Genomic DNA, 17,140 nt, shown 5'->3' with positions numbered 1-17,140 from the left:
GCTGCTGCTTTGTTCCTCTTGGGCAAGTTGGGAGAGGGATGAAATGGGAATTTAAGCTGCGTTCTGGGAAGGGATGCCTAACTCCCAAGGATCTGAGCTGAAAGTCCTTGAATATCTGGACTGAAGTAATATGTTTCCCCCACCACCCCCTGCACCACAAGCAAGAGCAGAGTGTGTGCAAGGGAGGAAGAAAATTGTGTCCCAAAGGACAATCCCTTTCCAGAGTCCCTCCTTGAGGTGGGAAGGGAAGCCGTGATCATTCACCAACAACTTTGCTGGACTGGTCATGTGGTTTGGATGCCTGATGGGTGCCTCCCAAAACAGATTCTGTTTTCCGAGTTGGAGGAAGGACAGAGGAGCACTGGGGGCCATCAGAAGTGATATGAGGACACACTGAAGGCGCACATGAAAAAATAAAGCATTGGTGTTGATACTTGGTAGAGTCTTACCCAGGGCTGTGCTTCATGAGGGGCACAATTTGAGAGGTCCCACTGCAGTGTAGATGAGGAGAGGTGGAGAAGAAGAAAGGAGCATCAAAACCTGACCGGCACCGCTCCAACAGCTACCAACACCTGCCTCTTCTGTGATAAGATCCGCGGCTCCAGAGTTGGTCTGATCAGCCACCAACGGACTCACAAATAGGAAGGGGACACGAAGACGTCCTGCCCTTTATTGAGTGATTGCCAAGAGAGTATGAGGTGGGATAGCTATGGGCCACCTGTCAGCCCTGCTCAGTCTAGGCCTCGGGGAACGTTTTACAAGCTCAGTGAACAATCTGCTCCCTGCGCTCAGGGGGTGATTTTTCAGAGCCGCGTTATCCAGGGAACAAAAGCCCGTTTGCCTTTGGAGTGCAGCTGTGTGCATAGCTCACTTCACATCGACTTCGCCTACGGGCCCCAGCCCACACATCTGCAGGGGGATTCGGATGAGTTAGGAATGGTTTTAGAAGCTACTCGGGCCCTCCTCGAGTAGAGTGTGTGCAAGGGAGGAAGAAAATTGTGTCCCAAAGGCTCAGAGCCCGCTGAGCTGGTGCCCTACCCAGTACCAGCCTTCTCCAACTTTACAACAAAACGCCACACCCAAAAGTGAGTATTTGAGATTGCTCCAGGCCAGTCGTGTCCAAAAGCAACTGAATGTATTGACGCATGCCCGTCTCCCCACATGCCAGGTGCCGCCTTCCCTCACTCCCCCCCGCAGATTACTCACTGGAGCCGCTGCGCAGCTGGAGTCGCTGCCACGTGGCTGGAGCCATGTCACATGAGCCACGTTGCCCCACAGCTGGAGTCACTGCTGCGCGGCTGAGGCCGCCACCCCGCCCCATGGCTGCAGTGCCCACTGTGCAAGCCGTGTAGGGCCGCAGGAGTCTGCAGCTTGGAGCTGCCTCCACCGCCATGTGCTTGTCCCACCAAGTGGTGGGACGTGTGGGTAGAGCAGCCAGAGGGTCGCCCCCTGCGTGCAGCTCTCCTGAGTTGCATTTCGCCACACCCCGCTGCCCTGTTCGCTCACGAGGTGAATGGGGAGCGTATTGGCCACTGTGGGTTTAGGCAGTGGGTTTGAACAGGTGCTGAGGTGGAACTACCACAGCCCGTTTGTGGATCGCGGTGGCACATGGATAGAGTGCAAAGAGCCACATATTATGTATTTATTTTTATCTATCTATAGCTATCGCCTTCTTGGAATGCTCAGGAGAAATTCTTTCAAGACCTAACTTGCTTATCCCTGTCTCTGCCAAGGAAAGAACTACTTAACCCCTCAGCTGTGGCCCGTTTGTCACCTGGTTCCACCAGATTTCTCTCCCAGTCTGTTTCTGGGCAGACTTACCCACATCAAACTCAAAGCCCTGCTTCTTGAATGTGTGGCAGCAGCCACCTGCCTTCCCATGCTGCTCCAGTACCAGCACTCGCTTCCCAGCCTTGGAGAGGAGCACGGCCGTGCCCAGGCCCCCAATGCCACTTCCAATCACAATAGCATCCAGATTCTCAGGGACCTTGGCACTGCTGAAAGCTGAAAAAGAAGGAGAAAGTCATCCACACATCGCCACCTCCAACGACTAAGTCTCCCTCTGTCTTCTCCTGCTCGTTCCTAGGAGCAGACCCAAATTGGCCCATCATTTACTGTTTGAATACAACAAGCAGTCCTGTGGCACTTTGGAGATTAAACAAACACATTGGGTCATGAGCTTTCGTGGGTGAAATGCAAGGGGAATGCTTGTTTGTTTGTTACAGAATCAAGGGTAGCTATATATACCCAGGTAACTGCTTCTGTATTTTGATGCTATGTACACCTGGGATTCCGTAATTTCCATTTCATTCATGTTAGGAAGTGGGTTTTACCCCAAAACACCTAATACATTTGTTTAGTCTTAAGGTCCCACAGATCTGCTTGTTTTTTTGACGTTACAGACTAACACGGCTACCCTCTGATGGTAGGTCTACACAGGAAAGTTATTTTGAAATAATGGCTGTTATTTCAAAATAACTTTTGGGTGTCTACACAACACAGGTGCTTATTTCAAAGTAGGTAAACCTCATTCTGTGGGGAATTGCACTTATTCTGAAATAAGCCATAATGTGGCCAATGGCTCTATTTTGAAATAGGCTCTGTTAGGTGTAGATGCTGTACTTCAAAATAGCTAAGTGCTATTTTGAAAAGCGTTTTGTGTGTAGCAGTGTTATTTTGAAATAAACTTTCCGGAATAACTCTTCTGGAATAATGCTGCTGTGTAGACATACCCTGAGACTTGTTAGGCTCTAGATACTCAGGCAAGGCCTGTACTTTAAGAATTTAGGTGTATTCTTGACATATAGCTACTTACAGGGGTATAGAGACACAGAATCAAAGTCAGCCTACCAGTGAATGGGTCTTTTCTCACTGGCAGTCTGAAGGAAGGATGTTAACCAGTTAACCAGTAAGCTTCACCCTAAATGAATGGGGCTCACCCACTATAGTTACCTAGTGGGAACTGGAGGAGCCCTTGGGCAGGGGGTTTTCCAGATGGGCCAGAGCAGCCCCTATTCACGGCAGCCCCGGGGAATACAAGGAACTGCTCTGGCCAAGCTGGAGCATCCCCCATCTACAGTCTCCTCAGCCCCCACCATTTAACTGGTTAACTAATTAAACAAGATTTTGCATCCCTAGTCTGAGGCCTTGTTCTTAAGTGGAGACCTTTGGCGAAACAGCTGGGGCAGTCACACTGGGAGATACACGATCATCTCCTCATACATTGAACTAAGGCTGTTAGAAAGGTGAGCCAATCTCTCGATTCCAGAGAAAGGGAGAAGCCTTGACAATTTAAAGGACACCTAGGCTGATAGCTTTCTGTCTGCCAAAGATCAGTAGTTGGGGTTGTGAAATCCTCATTTGCCATTATGGTCCCCACGTCTCCATTGTTCATCCATATGGTCTCAGTCTGGGTCTTTGATTGTTTCTGTCTGCTGTATAATTAATTTGGCTGGGTGTAAACCAATTAAAGGGGTTGGATAAAATGGGGTAAATACCTGTAATCCTGTTACAATATGCCAGGACTGCTTAGTTAAATTGTATTAAAATGATTGGTTAAGATGTAATTGAGAGTATTTCTAGAGGCAGTGAGGGCAAACAGGAAATATGTTGGGAAGAAGGGAGAGAAAGGAAACTTGGTTCATACTTGTTGTAAGCTAACCCCAATAAACTATGAATTGTTTGCATCTCCAAACTTCGGCTATTACTGTTCTCTGGTCACGTGAGAAGGGCCAGGGAATCCTAGAACGCTAGAACTGGAAGGGACAATGAGAGGTCATTGCGTCCAGTCCCCTAGACGTGAGCTGTGATAGGAGTGCACTGGCAGGGTGTACTTAGCCTGACAGCTAGCACCAAGATCACTTGGTTTGGGTTCACCTCTGGGGAGCAGCTCAGTTATGTCACCTGCTGCTAAGATTGTCCCTGGAGAAAGCAAGGGCAACACCAGTCGTTCACAGCCAGGATCAAGATTCTGCCCGCTTCACTGTTCTAGTGTCACAGATGTAATCAGAGCTAAAACAGCGTCCAGACCACTCTTCAGGGACCAGTGTGAGATGGTTCCCTGAGGAACAATCTAATATACAGAAAGTTTGTCTGTCTGATCAAGAACTTGTCCTAAAGAATAAGGACTTAGGACCACCAAATTTGGCATGCAGCTTCCTTTTATCATAACCGGAAGTAATGTCAGGGTTGGGTGGTGCCAGGAAAATGGGATGAGCCTGGAATGGGATTGCTTCTAATCAAACCAAACAGAAAAAGAGACAGAATCAATACAACAAACCCAGTCGTTGCAATGGACATAACTGAGAGAACGTTGAAAAAGACTGAACGGAGCTGAACCAGAAGACTAGGGTGAACTTGGAACAGGAGTGAGTCTCAGTCAACCTGACAGGAAAGGAATAAAAGAGAAATTTGGAATAGTGCTCTGTTTTGGCACTACTGGGCCAGGTTAATCTGCTACAGGTTGAACCTCTCTAGTCCAGAGCCCTCGGGACCAGACAGTTGCCAAACAAGAGAATTTGCTGGACCATGGAAGATCGATATTGTCTAGCAGTACTACCAACCTGTCCACTGCTTACGGGGCACTTAGAAGACAATTTGGGGTAAATTACAGCTAAGTAACGGCACAGAACCCTGAGAGCCAGGACTGGTGGCTGGAATCAAACTTCACGTGACTATGGGAAACTTGGCCACATCCAGGATAAGTGGTCATCCGGCGAAATAAAATCATGCCAGATTACAGCTGTTGCCAGACGAGAGAGATTCAACCTGTAGTTATTTATATTTCATGAGCACCTCAAGGCACAGTGGGAATCAGGTCCTCGCTGTGCTGTCTAAAAAGTCCTTGCTGTTATCTAAACACACTCTTCAATCAGGCTGGAAATATCCCAGACAGTAGGGCTGTCAGATAGTACTTGACAAAGCCCTGGCTGGAATGATTTAGTTGTGGTTGGTTCTATTTTGAGCAGGGAGTTGGACTCGATGACTTCCTGAGATCTCTCTTCTCCCACAGTCCTCATACCACAGCACACTATTTCTCTAGTTCCTTGGTTTTCATACCTTTCAGCTACACAACCAACCAGTGGTGGCAGTAGGTTGCTGTCGGCCATGTGGAGCACCCTGCCGAGGGCAAGCCACTACACTCTTGTCAGCAGTGGACTGGGAAGTATCAGAATTCCTGGCTCAGGGAGCAGTGTGCATGCGTGACTGGACAGCACACATCCCAGCACGCCATTTGGCACGTGCCTTCTGAACGGTGGCGGGACAAAGTGGGGGAGGCTTGGGCTGTTTGTCCATCGTAGCTGTGTTTGATGTAACCTCCTAGTTATCTGCACGATGCATTGGTGATAGCTGTTGCTCCTAAACTAGCGGTCTGAGGTCTTGGCTAGGAAGGATTCAGAAGTGATAGCAAAAGTTAGGAAGAAATATAAACGGCAGCCAGGGAAGAGAATGTCTTGAGTTGCAGCTGAAGGCAGCTTCTCCCAAGCTGTGGGGTATTTTATAATGGAACCTGACTCCCTTGACTTTTTTCTTTCTTTTCTGTGCATGTGGGCACAAATGACTAAGCCAAATGCTTAGTACATCTAATGAAAAACAACGAACAAACTTGTGGCAGTAACAGAGAGGGAGCCGTGCTAGTCTATATACTATCAAAACAAAAAAGCAGTCAAGTAGTGCTTGTGGCAGGGACTCTTCCTGGCTCCTGACGTGGAGAGAAAAGTGCAGTTTCCAGAGTAGGTACTATTAATGTTCAGGCAAAAACCAATTCATAGCTGCGGAGCATCCCCGCCCCTCAGTGCTTTAAAAAAAAGCATGTGCCCCAGAAGCAAAAGTGCAGGTGGGTAAGGAGAACGAAGGAGCAGAATGATAGCCCCATCTGTACAAACAGAACCCTTACGTCCAGACTTTGGAACAGGAGTTAAACATGGGCAGCTTATCAAGCTGCACATCATATGATGTTTCTTCCAGGCCTGTGATTTGGCATTACCAAACAGGGTGTGGCACTACGGGTCTGTTATACAAACCAGTGCAGGAACTTATAGAAGTTTTTCTCTGAGTCACATCTCTTTGACTGCTCCTACCCAATCAAAGGATGAATTAGGCAAGTAGGGTGCTTTCACCATAGAGAGGAAGGGTTGGAGAGAGCTTGCAAGTAGTCCTGCTATGAGGGATAAATATGTTGCCTCTGACAGGGAGTGGATGTTGGTACATACAGAGGTCACTGGTACGTGTTCAGATCTCAACAGAGAGACACACATGGCTGGGTAGAAGGAGAGTGTGTGTACACCAAGGTTCCCATCTAGATGTGCCTGGCAGCGCAGGGAGGGAAGTGGACACAGCTGCTAGAACTAGGGGTACAGGCAATGCTGCAGAACTCTCTGGTGGAAGTGGTTTCCGTTATATACCAGGAGTACAGTTTGCTTCAGTGGCTCTCAGCGCTCCCTTTGGACAAATTATTCCAGCGCCTCTGAAAATGGACATTCGGGCAGAGGGCTGTATACCTGGAAAGCGGCTAAGCGGGGCAAAAGAACTGTGCAGGAAGATGCAGATCCCACATCCAATCTTTCCAGGCTTGCAGAGGCTGGCAACCAAACAGAGCAAGAAAAGCCTTTTTTTTTTTCACAAAGTCAGTAAAATACTCAACGATTCGAGAGCCACAATGCACGTGAATACGAAACAGCCCTTGGCAAATAACGTCAAGCCGTACTTTTTGTTACCTGTCTTTTAAGAACAGCAACCACACATATCCCACAACGCCACCCATCTGTGGCACTGGCTGGGGAGCCTATGCCGGCTGGCCATGTGCACCCAGCTGAAGGCCAGCCGGCGTGGAGGTGTTCCACTGGCAGGGGTGAGCCGCGTCATGCCAAGCTGGGGGGTGTGGCTGCTCGGGTAGCGGGGCAACTGAGGGGCTAAGTTGGTTTCATGGCTGGATCCCTTCTGCTGCCCTGCCTGCCGTTAAACCAATTAAATGTACTTTTAATTGTACTTTTAAACGTACTAACGGGGGAGTTATCCAACGTTTCGAGATCACATATTGTTTGCCATTTAGGCAGGAATTGTTCTTTGTTGGGCTTTTAGATGTTCACCGAAATATTAAAGATACTCAGGAGGTTGGTTTTTTTTTAACTTTGCCATTGTAGCGTTGGGAACCACAAAGAAGTTCCTAAAATGCCGCATGGCGCAGACCCCAAGTGGGCTGGCCTGTGCCCAGCCAGCCTGCAGAGGTTAGGGCTGCTTTCCTTAGTCCAGTGGTTTCCAACCTGGGATCGGCAGAGAGGGCTTGCAGGGGGTCTGTGAAAAAAACTAAAAGATGAATAAAAATGAGCGTAGAAAATAGAACCGGCTTTGATGGGGATCTACGAATGGGTTTGGGAGGCGATCAGGGGTCTCCACACACACACGCAGCAGAGGTTGGAACAGGTGCAGCCAACACAAGCACTTTCAAGTACCTTTTTTAAGAACCTTCTTCCGAATATCCTTGTCAGTCACCAGGGGGGCAGGTGGCCGCCTGCAGTCAACAGAGAAAGGGTTGGGAGAACTGCTGCTCCAGAAGAACCTCCTAAGCACTGCCAGAAGCAGTAGGACAAGAAGGATCCAGTACACCCACATCCTTGCTGCGATTCACTCCCAGGAAAGCTGTAGCTCTGAAAGCTGGGCAGTCCTCTAAAAAGGCCATCTGCTCCTCCTTCCAGTGGGCTGACCTCAGCTGTAGTGCAGAACCTTCCCCTTAAAGGCACAGACTATGGCTGAACCGCCCTGCAAGAGATTTCCACGCTTAAGTGAGTCGCCTACTCTTGGCATTAATTTTTAGGGCTTATTTGCAAGAGAAGCTGCCCAGTGCAGCGATACCAGTATAATATCACTCTGGCTATACCAGTAGCGGTCTCCATGTCGATGGGCTATCAGTATACTGCAGTGTTTCCCAATTTTATTTAGCCACAGAACCCTTTTAAAATCAAAAACATTTTGCAGAGCCCCATTCCCAGGCTCTATCCCTGTGGGCCCCCAAACCCTCCCCACCATTTTCAGGCTTTACCCACCTCAGCCCTCTACTCCCAAATCTGCCCCCCCATCCCCAAGTTTTGCCCCCATTCAGCAAACTTTCCCTCACCAGCCCCAGGCTTAACCCCTCTCAGCTGCAAAATGCCCCTGCATCCCCAGGATTAACCCCTGGCAGCTCCAAAGTGGTACCTGGGACTAACTCATCTGTGGCACTGGCTGGAAAGCTATACCAGCTGGCCACATGCACCCAGCGGAAGGCTGGCTGGTGTGGAGGTGTTCCACTGGTGGGGGTGAGCCGCGTCGTGCCAAGCAGGGGGGTGTGGCTGCTCGGATAGCTGGTTTCATGGCTGGATCCCTTCTGCTGCCCTGCCTGCCGTTAAACCAATTAAATTTAGTTCTACTGTTTCAGCGGTTGGCAGGGCAGGGAGCCACAGAGAAGTCAACTACTGCAAAGGAATTTTCTTGGGGAACCCTTATTTTCACTTCCTGGAACCCCGAGGTTTCCACTGAACGCCATTTGGGAAACACCGATATGCAGTAAACTCTTTTGTATCTGGCAGCCCTGGAACCAGGTGTTTGCCAGATAGTTAAATACTCTGGTTCATAGGGAGGTACACCTAGCAATGCATAACACTAAAGAAAAACAAGATTAGCTATTAAGAAACAAACAAAAATGTGTGCAGAGTGCTTTATTTACCAGCAACAGTAGTATTGTACACTGTAAACGTATACTGTATTTACTTGTATTTACTTTCACAATCCTGTACGTATGGAAAACATGACTAAATTTTACTTATGGTTAAAATCCAGTTATTTGAGAGTTCCAGATGGTAGAATGCCAGTTAAGACAGAGTTTACTGTAATGATACCAGCAGAAATGTAGCCCTTTAAAGACTAACAAAATGATGGGTGTGTCCAATGAAATCTCGTAGCCGAATAAATCATTTTGTTAGTCTTTAAAGGGCTACATTTCTGCTGCTTTGTAATTATACTGGTGTAGCTAGGCCAGTAAAGTTCGCCACGGGTATGTGGTTTTGGGGGGGTTAAGAGCAGTGTTCCCTCTAGTTTTTTTTTCCATCCAGTGGCGGAATAAATTGTGTTTTGTGCATCAAGGCATGTGCGGACATACATCACCAGTAGAAACACCTGCTGCTGTCTGTGGGTGCTCTGCTAATGAGCAGAGTGGCATTTGAATCTCTCCTGAGCATCTGCCCAAGTGCTCAGCTTCTAGGGAATGCTGAAGAGTGCCTTTTTGAAGTGCCGTTTAAATGGCTCCCAAAGAGACATGAGCAAAAGAGAATCCCCATGAAGAACTCCTATTCAGTTCTCCCCTGATCTTGCAGGTGTGGAGAGGGTGAATCAAGAGAAGTTATTTACTTGTGCCCATAATACAAGAACTAGAGGACACCAAATGAAATTAATGGGGACCAGGTTTAAAACTAACAAAAGAAAGATCTTCTTCACTCAGTTCGTAGTTAACCTGTGGAACTCCTTGCCAGAGGAGACTGTGAAGACTAGGACTATAACAGAATTTAAGAAAGAGCTGGATAAATTCATGGAGGTTAGGTCCATAAAAGGCTATTAGTCAAGAGTAGGAATGGTGTCCCTGGCCTTTGATTGTTAGAGGCTGGAGATGGATGGCAGGAGACAGATTGCGTGATCGTTGTCTTTGATCCACACGCTCTGGGGCACCTGGCATTGGCCACTGTCAGCAGACAGGCTACTGGGCTGGATGGACCTTTGGTCTGGCCCAGTATGGCTGTTCTTATGAGTGTTTCTCGGAGACCTCAGGGTGCATGTACTGTGGCTTCTCAGATGTCGGCCATTCAAAGTAGGGGCGCCAGTGGTCCCTTGTTACAAGGAGCATCCCTGATTTTTTTTTTCATCTTGCCACAACCAGCTGGGGAGTTGCAAAGTGCTTCAGAAAGCAGTGAGAAATGCCCTGGGGGAATGGAGGTGAGTCTTGCTGGTTGTTGTTGTTATTAATGATAATGATAAGGATAACAATAGCCTCAGCAGGATGGGTGGGGCAGGTTTCTAAAGAAAGACCCTTATTTGTGAAACACAGTCAGGTTGAAGGCAAGTTGAGGCTCCTTGCACTAAAAAGCCCTTTCTCCCAAGGGTTCATTGGACATTAGAGTTAAATGGATTTTAGCTGGAGAAAACCCCATAAGCCCCGAAGGGCCCTGGCCGTCTCCTGATCTTGTCAGTGGGACCAGGACAGCGGGCTGTTCCCCTGTACTCGATGGGTGGGGATGACCGGGAGAGGAGCCTAAGGAACGGGGCTGGGACACAGGTCCCTTTAAGAGCTGACCCGATGAAAGTGACACTTGTTGGTGCGTTGAGGATTGTCCCGCTTGGGACGCCGTAGAGAGGGCCGCGCGGAGTCGTCTGGGAAGTGTAGTCCGGAGAGAGGAGAAGGGGTCCGCGGTGCTTTCCGGGAGAGAGAGGCTCCTGGAACTACAGATCCCGGCGTGCAGCGCGCTAGGTGGCGACAGGGAGGAGCCGAGGTGGGGGCGAAAGTGAGGTGAGGGTAGCGCTCGCGCTCCGGGGCGGGGCTCGTGGGACGGGCCTGCAACCGGGGGGGGCAAAGGTCACGTGAAGCGAGGGGGCTGCAGGGGGGAGCGAGCGGGGGGCGAGATGGGGATGCAAAGGGGGGCGAGATGGGGATGCAGGGGGGGAGGGAGGCGAGGGGAGGTAGCCGGGGCTGCAGGGGGGGGAGGGAGTCGGGGGGTAGGTAGCCGGGGCTGCAGGGGGGGGGAGGGAGCCGGGGCTGCAGGGGGGGGAGGGAGTCGGGGGGTAGGTAGCCGGGGCTGCAGGGGGGGGGAGGGAGTCGGGGGGTAGGTAGCCGGGGCTGCAGGGGGGGGGAGGTAGCCGGGGCTGCAGGGGGGGGGAGGGAGTCGGGGGGGAGGGAGCCGGGGCTGCAGGGGGGGGGAGGGAGTCGGGGGGTAGGTAGCCGGGGCTGCAGGAAGGGGAGGGAGTCGGGGGGGAGGTAGCCGGGGCTGCAGGAAGGGGAGGGAGTCGGGGGGGAGGTAGCCGGGGCTGCAGGGGGGGAGGGAGTCGGGGGGTAGGTAGCCGGGGATGCAGGGGGGGAGGGAGCCGGGGGGTAGGTAGCCGGGGCTGCAGGAAGGGGAGGGAGTCGGGGGGTAGGTAGCCGGGGCTGCGGGGGGGGGGAGGGAGTCGGGGGGTAGGTAGCCGGGGCTGCAGGGGGGGAGGGAGCCGGGGGGTAGGTAGCCGGGGCTGCAGGGGGGGGGGCAGGGAGCCGGGGGGTAGGGAGCCGGGGCTGCAGTGGGGGAGGTAGTCGGGGGGTAGGTAGCCGGGGCTGCAGGGGGGGAGGGAGTCGGGGGGTAGGTAGCCGGGGCTGCAGGAAGGGGAGGGAGTCGGGGGGTAGGTAGCCGGGGCTGCAGGGGGGGAGAGGGAGTCGGGGGGTAGGTAGCCGGGGCTGCAGGAAGGGGAGGGAGTTGGGGGGTAGGTAGCCGGGGCTGCAGGGGGGGAGAGGGAGTTGGGGGGTAGGTAGCCGGGGCTGCAGGGGGCGAGAGGGAGTTGGGGGGGAGGGAGCCGGGGCTGCAGGGGGGGAGGGAGTTGGGGGGGAGGGAGCCGGGGGGTAGGTAGGCGGGGCTGCAGGGGGGGGGAGGGAGCCGGGGGTAGGTAGGCGGGGCTGCAGGGGGGGAGAGGGAGCCGGGGGGTAGGTAGGCGGGGCTGCAGGGGGGGAGAGGGAGCCGGGGGGTAGGTAGGCGGGGCTGCAGGGGGGGAGAGGGAGCCGGGGGGTAGGTAGGCGGGGCTGCAGGGGGGGAGAGGGAGTCGGGGGGGTAGGTAGCCGGGGCTGCAGGGGGGGAGAGGGAGTCGGGGGGGTAGGTAGCCGGGGCTGCAGGGGGGGAGAGGGAGTCGGGGGGGTAGGTAGCCGGGGCTGCAGGGGGGGAGAGGGAGTCGGGGGGGTAGGTAGCCGGGGCTGCAGGGGGGGAGAGGGAGTCGGGGGGGTAGGTAGCCGGGGCTGCAGGGGGGGAGAGGGAGTCGGGGGGGTAGGTAGCCGGGGCTGCAGGGGGGGAGAGGGAGTCGGGGGGGTAGGTAGCCGGGGCTGCAGGGGGGGAGAGGGAGTCGGGGGGGTAGGTAGCCGGGGCTGCAGGGGGGGAGAGGGAGTTGGGGGGTAGGTAGGCGGGGCTGCAGGGGGGGAGAGGGAGCCGGGGGGTAGGTAGCCGGGGCTGCAGGGGGGGAGAGGGAGCCGGGGGATAGGTAGCCGGGGCTGCAGCGGGGGAGAGGGAGCCGGGGGATAGGTAGCCGGGGCTGCAGGGGGGGGAGAGGGAGCCGGGGGATAGGTAGCTGGGGCTGCAGGGGGGTAGGGAGCCGGGGCTGCAGGGGGGAGGAAGGAGCCGGGGGGTAGGGAGCCGGGGCTGCGGGGGGAGTTGGGGTGGGAGCCGGGGGGGAGGTAGCTGGGGCTGCAGGGGGGGGAGGGAGCCGGGGGGGAGGGAGCCGGGGCTGCGGGGGGGGGAGGGAGCTGGGGGGGAGGGAGCCGGGGCTGCGGGGGGAGTTGGGGTGGGAGCCGGGGGGGAGGTAGCTGGGGCTGCGGGGGGAGTTGGGGTGGGAGCCGGGGAGGGAGCCAGGGTGGTAGTTGTGGATGCAGGAGGGAGCAGGGGGAGATGGGGCTGCAGGGGGGAGGGAGCCGGGGAGGTAGTTGTGGATGCAGGCGGGGCGGAAGCGGGGGGGTTGTTGGGGCTGGAGGATGGGGGTGGGAGCTGGGGCTGCAGTGGGTGGCGGGGAGGGAGTTTGGGATGCAGCGGGGGAGAGAGGGGTTCAAGGGTCAGGGTTAGCATGCAGGGAGAGGAGGGCAGGTTGCCAAGGGACCTTGGGGTAGCCAGTAGCTTGTGGCTGGAAGGGACAGGTTAGTGGATGGCACTCTGGTGGGGAGGGCCAGGGGCAAGCCAGAACAGGGAGTGCATGTGTGGCACCTTCTCTGACAGGAGACAGCTTGAGGAGAGCTTGGCCATGCTCCTCCCTTCAGGGCTGTGTGTATAGCTGCCCAGTATCTGAGAGGTAGGATTCCTCGCTGGGGCAGACTTGAGACCTTAGCAGTGTAAAAACAGCCGTGGGTAGGGCTGCAGCCTTTCGCACGGATTGCTTGCATACAGTTGTGGCCAAGGTTCTAATTCTGACCTCCAGTGTGTGGCCTGATTCCCTACCAGTGCCGCTGCCAGCACGTTTAAACTGTTAACATGCTAAGTCAAGGAAAGCTAGTGAGTGTATCTCTACTCCAAGCCAGTAGTGGAGATGTGTTCTGTCTTGGCTGCCTTAAAAAAGAGAATAGTAATGGAGAGGAAGCTGTGCTAGTCTACACACTATCAAAACAAAAAGCAGTCAAGAGAGACTGCATTTGATACACAGCACAAGTTCTGAATGGGATGAGCGAAAAGCTCTTCCCCCATCAAGGACATTCTGACCGAGGGAGTGTGTGTTGCACTGGGAACCAGCTGTCTTGAGTTTTAGAATCCTTCTGCAGACTTCTGTACTGTCCTCATCAGTTTTTGGCTCATTTTCAGTTACATTCTTATCTGGGTCCACATGCTCTGTTACCTAATTTTCTTCCAGTCTGTACCTTTCACCGCCCTTGGGCCTCCTCCCACACCAAGCAATTGCACAAACTCAAAAATAAAGCCTCTGTCTTGCCATAGCCCAGTTGCCATTACAGAACCAGCTAGTGTAGGTCCGCCACTTCCATGTTTCCCCTTCAGTCCCCAACGTGTCCCTCCCCAGCAGTCTTTTGACTGGTCCCTCCTGGAATTCCTCCTGTGCTGGGGCAGTTTGGTTAACTGGAATCTAGATTATGGGCCTAGAAAGCTGGTTTAAGTCACAGTTTCCCAAACTTTTGAAAGTGGAGACACACATTGAGAAAATGGAACCACTGGTCGTGTCCCCAAAGCACTGTGCCATGTGTTAAAACCTTGTTGTATAATTTTAACACAATGACATTACATTATATTTTAAAGTGTGCCCTTATATTTCTGTTTTAAGGCAGGACACATACTCAATAGCTGATGTTAAGGGTATTTCTTCATTAGGTGGAAGATGGGCCCAGTCCGGGTCGATCTTCCAGGGTTTGATTTCTCATGCCTAGTGGGGACGCACAACTCTCTGGGGTCGGCAGTCGACCCCTGTATTCCTCGGATTGCGAGGAGTAAGGGAGATCAAAGGGAGAGTTTCTCCCCTCCACCTCCCTCTGTGAAGACAGCCAGGTAAGTCAACGGTAGATAAGTTGATTCCAGCTGTGTAATTGCCATATCTAGAATTGCTATGTGCAAGCGACCGTGATGCTTCATGCAGCCCTGGCCTAAGATGTGTTTGAATCCAAGTTATGTTATTGTTTAAAACTGACACAAAACACCACGTTGTATGTGTGCTGTAGCAATAAACCAGGTCTGTCCTACAAAGTCTTGTCAAAATAAGTGTGTCGGTAAGAAGTGTGAAAAAAATTGTGGCCCTAAGTGGCAGGCTGAGGCTTCCCCAGCCTCCAATGCAACTTATACCTGCAAAAGAATCATTTTACCAAGATAATTGGTGGTTTAGGGAGGTGCGTTATCTGTACCGGCAAAGAACCTTTGGCCAGTTTAAGCGGCCTCTCCACCATAACCTTTGTAGCATAGACTAGCTCGTAAGTGATTTTTTAATAGTTATTTTCTAAGTGACATTAACGGGCTTTTCTAACAAAAGCCTGCTGCTCGTTGCCAAAATGGTTTTGTGAATTCGTCAACACACAGTTCTTCAAACCTCAGTTTTAGCTGGCATAAGTGCTATAGAAGAGAATCCTGTCTCACAAGGGCAGGGCATTGCAAAGGATAAGAGCACGTCCATTGCTTTGGAGCTCAGTGAAAGGTGACACCCAATAAAATTCTGAAAGTAATTTCATGAATGGCTGGGACAGTGCACAGCTCAGAGCTATTCACACTTCCTGCAAACTCAGGCATATATCCCCTACGTTATTTACTCTTGGGTTGTGTTTTGAAAGGGTTGTTTGAACCATAACAGCTGGAGAGTTAATATTTTAAAGAGTGAAAGCTGAGATTCTGAGGAAGAAATGAGAGGTCTGTTAGCAGGCCTTGGCTTTGCATTCTGTACCCACACCCAGGCTTTGGGAAACGCAGGTTTAAACGCACTTTTGTTTATTGTAACAACCTTAGAAAGTGGTTAGAACTTTTCCTTACAAGTCCTTAATTTTTACTCTTTCACTAATACACACAAAGAAGAAACAGCAGGCAAAGCATTTGAAAGCAACGTAAAATTTTCATCTTAACAGTTTTTCTTATTTCCTTTTCATTCGATTGTATCTGCTAGAATGCTACCTGGAGCAAACTCCACTTGCACTTTGTAATGCATGTATAACGCAGACAGGAACTTGGGCCACTTTAGGGAGTGACTGGTTGGTTGTACCCTGGTGTCTTTGATTTTATTGTTTCATTAGGGCATGAACGGATGCGCTGCAGACACCCATCAGTCTGAAGAGCAAGATATCTTCCTTCCTCCAGCAGTCAAGTCTGTACCTGTGCGTATCTCAGATATTCTCATACTTTTCAGCGGCGTGAGCCTAGCATTAGACACCTTTCTCTATATTATAGTCAGAGACCAGCATGATGGCATTGTGTAGTAGTTCCAAGAGTTGGGAAGATAAGGTCCCCTTGTGTGTGTGCATTCTACCCGGGGCTTTCATGGCACAGCTGTACCCATGTGTGCGTTTACAAAGTGGTGTGGACTCTGCACGTGTTGGAAGTTATGGAAAAAGGTGTGCTTGCATTGTCATGTGGCTGCAGGTAAACTCCCATGTAGCTCTGTGCTCTGTTGCTTGTTGTGACACGATACTGGTGCATATTGCAGCAATCGAGCATGGTGTTGGTACTGGGTATGGGAACTGCAGCTGTCAGAGAAGTACAAATCACATGCGTGCAAGCGTGAATGGGTTCCCGGAATGCAGGCTAGCTTAGGCCTGCCAGCCCTTCTCTGTCAGCTGTGGAGGGACAGAGTCAATGAGCTCTTACCCGATCCTTCAAACAGCTCTTTTCACTGGTGGAAAAGGAGGTACATTACGCTCTCCAAGCAGCTCCCCTGTTCCTTCACCAACTTGTATTAGGTGGGCTAATCCATTTCCTCCAGTAGGGCCACCATGCCACTCCAAACCTACCTAAAGCTAAGAGGCACACTTTACCTTTCTGACTGACTACCCCGTTCCCTGTGCAGCTTGTCTCATGGCAAGGGAAGGGGTGAACTCCAGCGTGTCAATGCTGGGAGAACCTGTGGTGGGTGAGGAGGAAGGTGGTGATGGTGGTGAGTTTTTTTTATGGGGGTAGGAATTCAGGAGAACTGCTGCAGGTTAGTCCCTTGGCTTACGGAGGATTGGGAGGGTATCAGATTGTGTTAGGCCCAGAAGACCTTCAAAGGGTTCTGCATTGCCCCTCACGCCACCCAATTCATAGTGTGTCTCCAGGTTTTGGCTGTGTTCTGTGGTGGTTGTAGTGTAACAAGAACAGTGCATGCGGAGGTATTTCCCAAGGTGAGAATGAATCGCTATGTCTCCAGGGAGATCTTGGCTGGGAATTGAGTCCTTAACAATATGCCTACACAAGAAAGTTATTTCAAAATAACTTTGCAAGCATCTATACAGTGCAACCAGTCAAAATAAGCGGACGGCTTATTTCAGAATTGCTAAACCTCACTCCAAACAAGTGTTTCAAAATAGGGGCTGTGTAGACAGGGAATAGCTTATTTCGAAATAATTAGAGCCCCTGGAAGCAGTGCTGAAGTAGGCTCCGTTGTGTCTGGACACGCTATTTCAGAATAAGGTTTGCTAAATTTGGGGTTTCCCTGAAGTGTAGGCATGTTATTTTGGAATAACAACTCTGAAATAAACTATTCCAGAGTAACTCTGTAGCGTAGACATACCGTAAGATCCCTTTTGTGTTGAAGGCCCCACTTAACTGCTGCTGTTGGAGCACTCAGCACATCAACCTAGGGAAAAATCCTTTTAAAACCTACAGGAGGTGGAAAGGACATAGCTCCTCCTGACTGTTGTTTCTCTGTGTAGATCTCGGTGCTGAAGCAGAATGGACTCCTGCAGGCTCTGGCAGAGGGAGCCAATGGGCATGCTGAAGCTGGTGAG

General features: G+C 51.8%; 2 protein-coding genes across 20 annotated transcripts in view; one reads left to right on the top strand and one right to left on the bottom strand.

The window, feature by feature from the left end:
• The window catches only part of RETSAT (retinol saturase), a 39,279-nt gene extending 31,615 nt beyond the window's left edge, over window positions 1–7,664 (bottom strand). For all 5 annotated transcript variants that reach the window (XM_074981866.1, XM_074981867.1, XM_074981870.1 and 2 more), the window contains exons 1-2: window positions 7,452–7,664; window positions 1,822–2,004 (exon numbers count right to left, since the gene is read on the bottom strand). In XM_074981866.1, the coding sequence (XP_074837967.1) occupies window positions 1,822–2,004; window positions 7,452–7,611 (343 nt within the window). In that variant the 5' untranslated portion in view covers window positions 7,612–7,664. The remainder of the gene's footprint in view (window positions 1–1,821; window positions 2,005–7,451) is intronic.
• ELMOD3 (ELMO domain containing 3) overlaps window positions 1–17,140 on the top strand; it is a 168,590-nt gene that overhangs the window by 40,252 nt on the left and 111,198 nt on the right. For all 15 annotated transcript variants that reach the window (XR_012642970.1, XR_012642969.1, XR_012642967.1 and 12 more), the window contains exons 4-5: window positions 15,452–15,532; window positions 17,066–17,135. Coding sequence is in view for 9 of the 15 variants with exons in the window: in XM_074981858.1 (XP_074837959.1) it covers window positions 15,452–15,532; window positions 17,066–17,135 (151 nt within the window). In the remaining 6 variants the exon portion in view is untranslated. The remainder of the gene's footprint in view (window positions 1–15,451; window positions 15,533–17,065; window positions 17,136–17,140) is intronic.

This window comes from Carettochelys insculpta, chromosome 31, assembly GCF_033958435.1.
Source record: "Carettochelys insculpta isolate YL-2023 chromosome 31, ASM3395843v1, whole genome shotgun sequence".
Lineage (NCBI taxonomy): Eukaryota > Metazoa > Chordata > Testudines > Carettochelyidae > Carettochelys > Carettochelys insculpta.
Note: the sequence above shows the minus strand (reverse complement) of the source record. Positions and strands in the feature narration are given on the sequence as shown.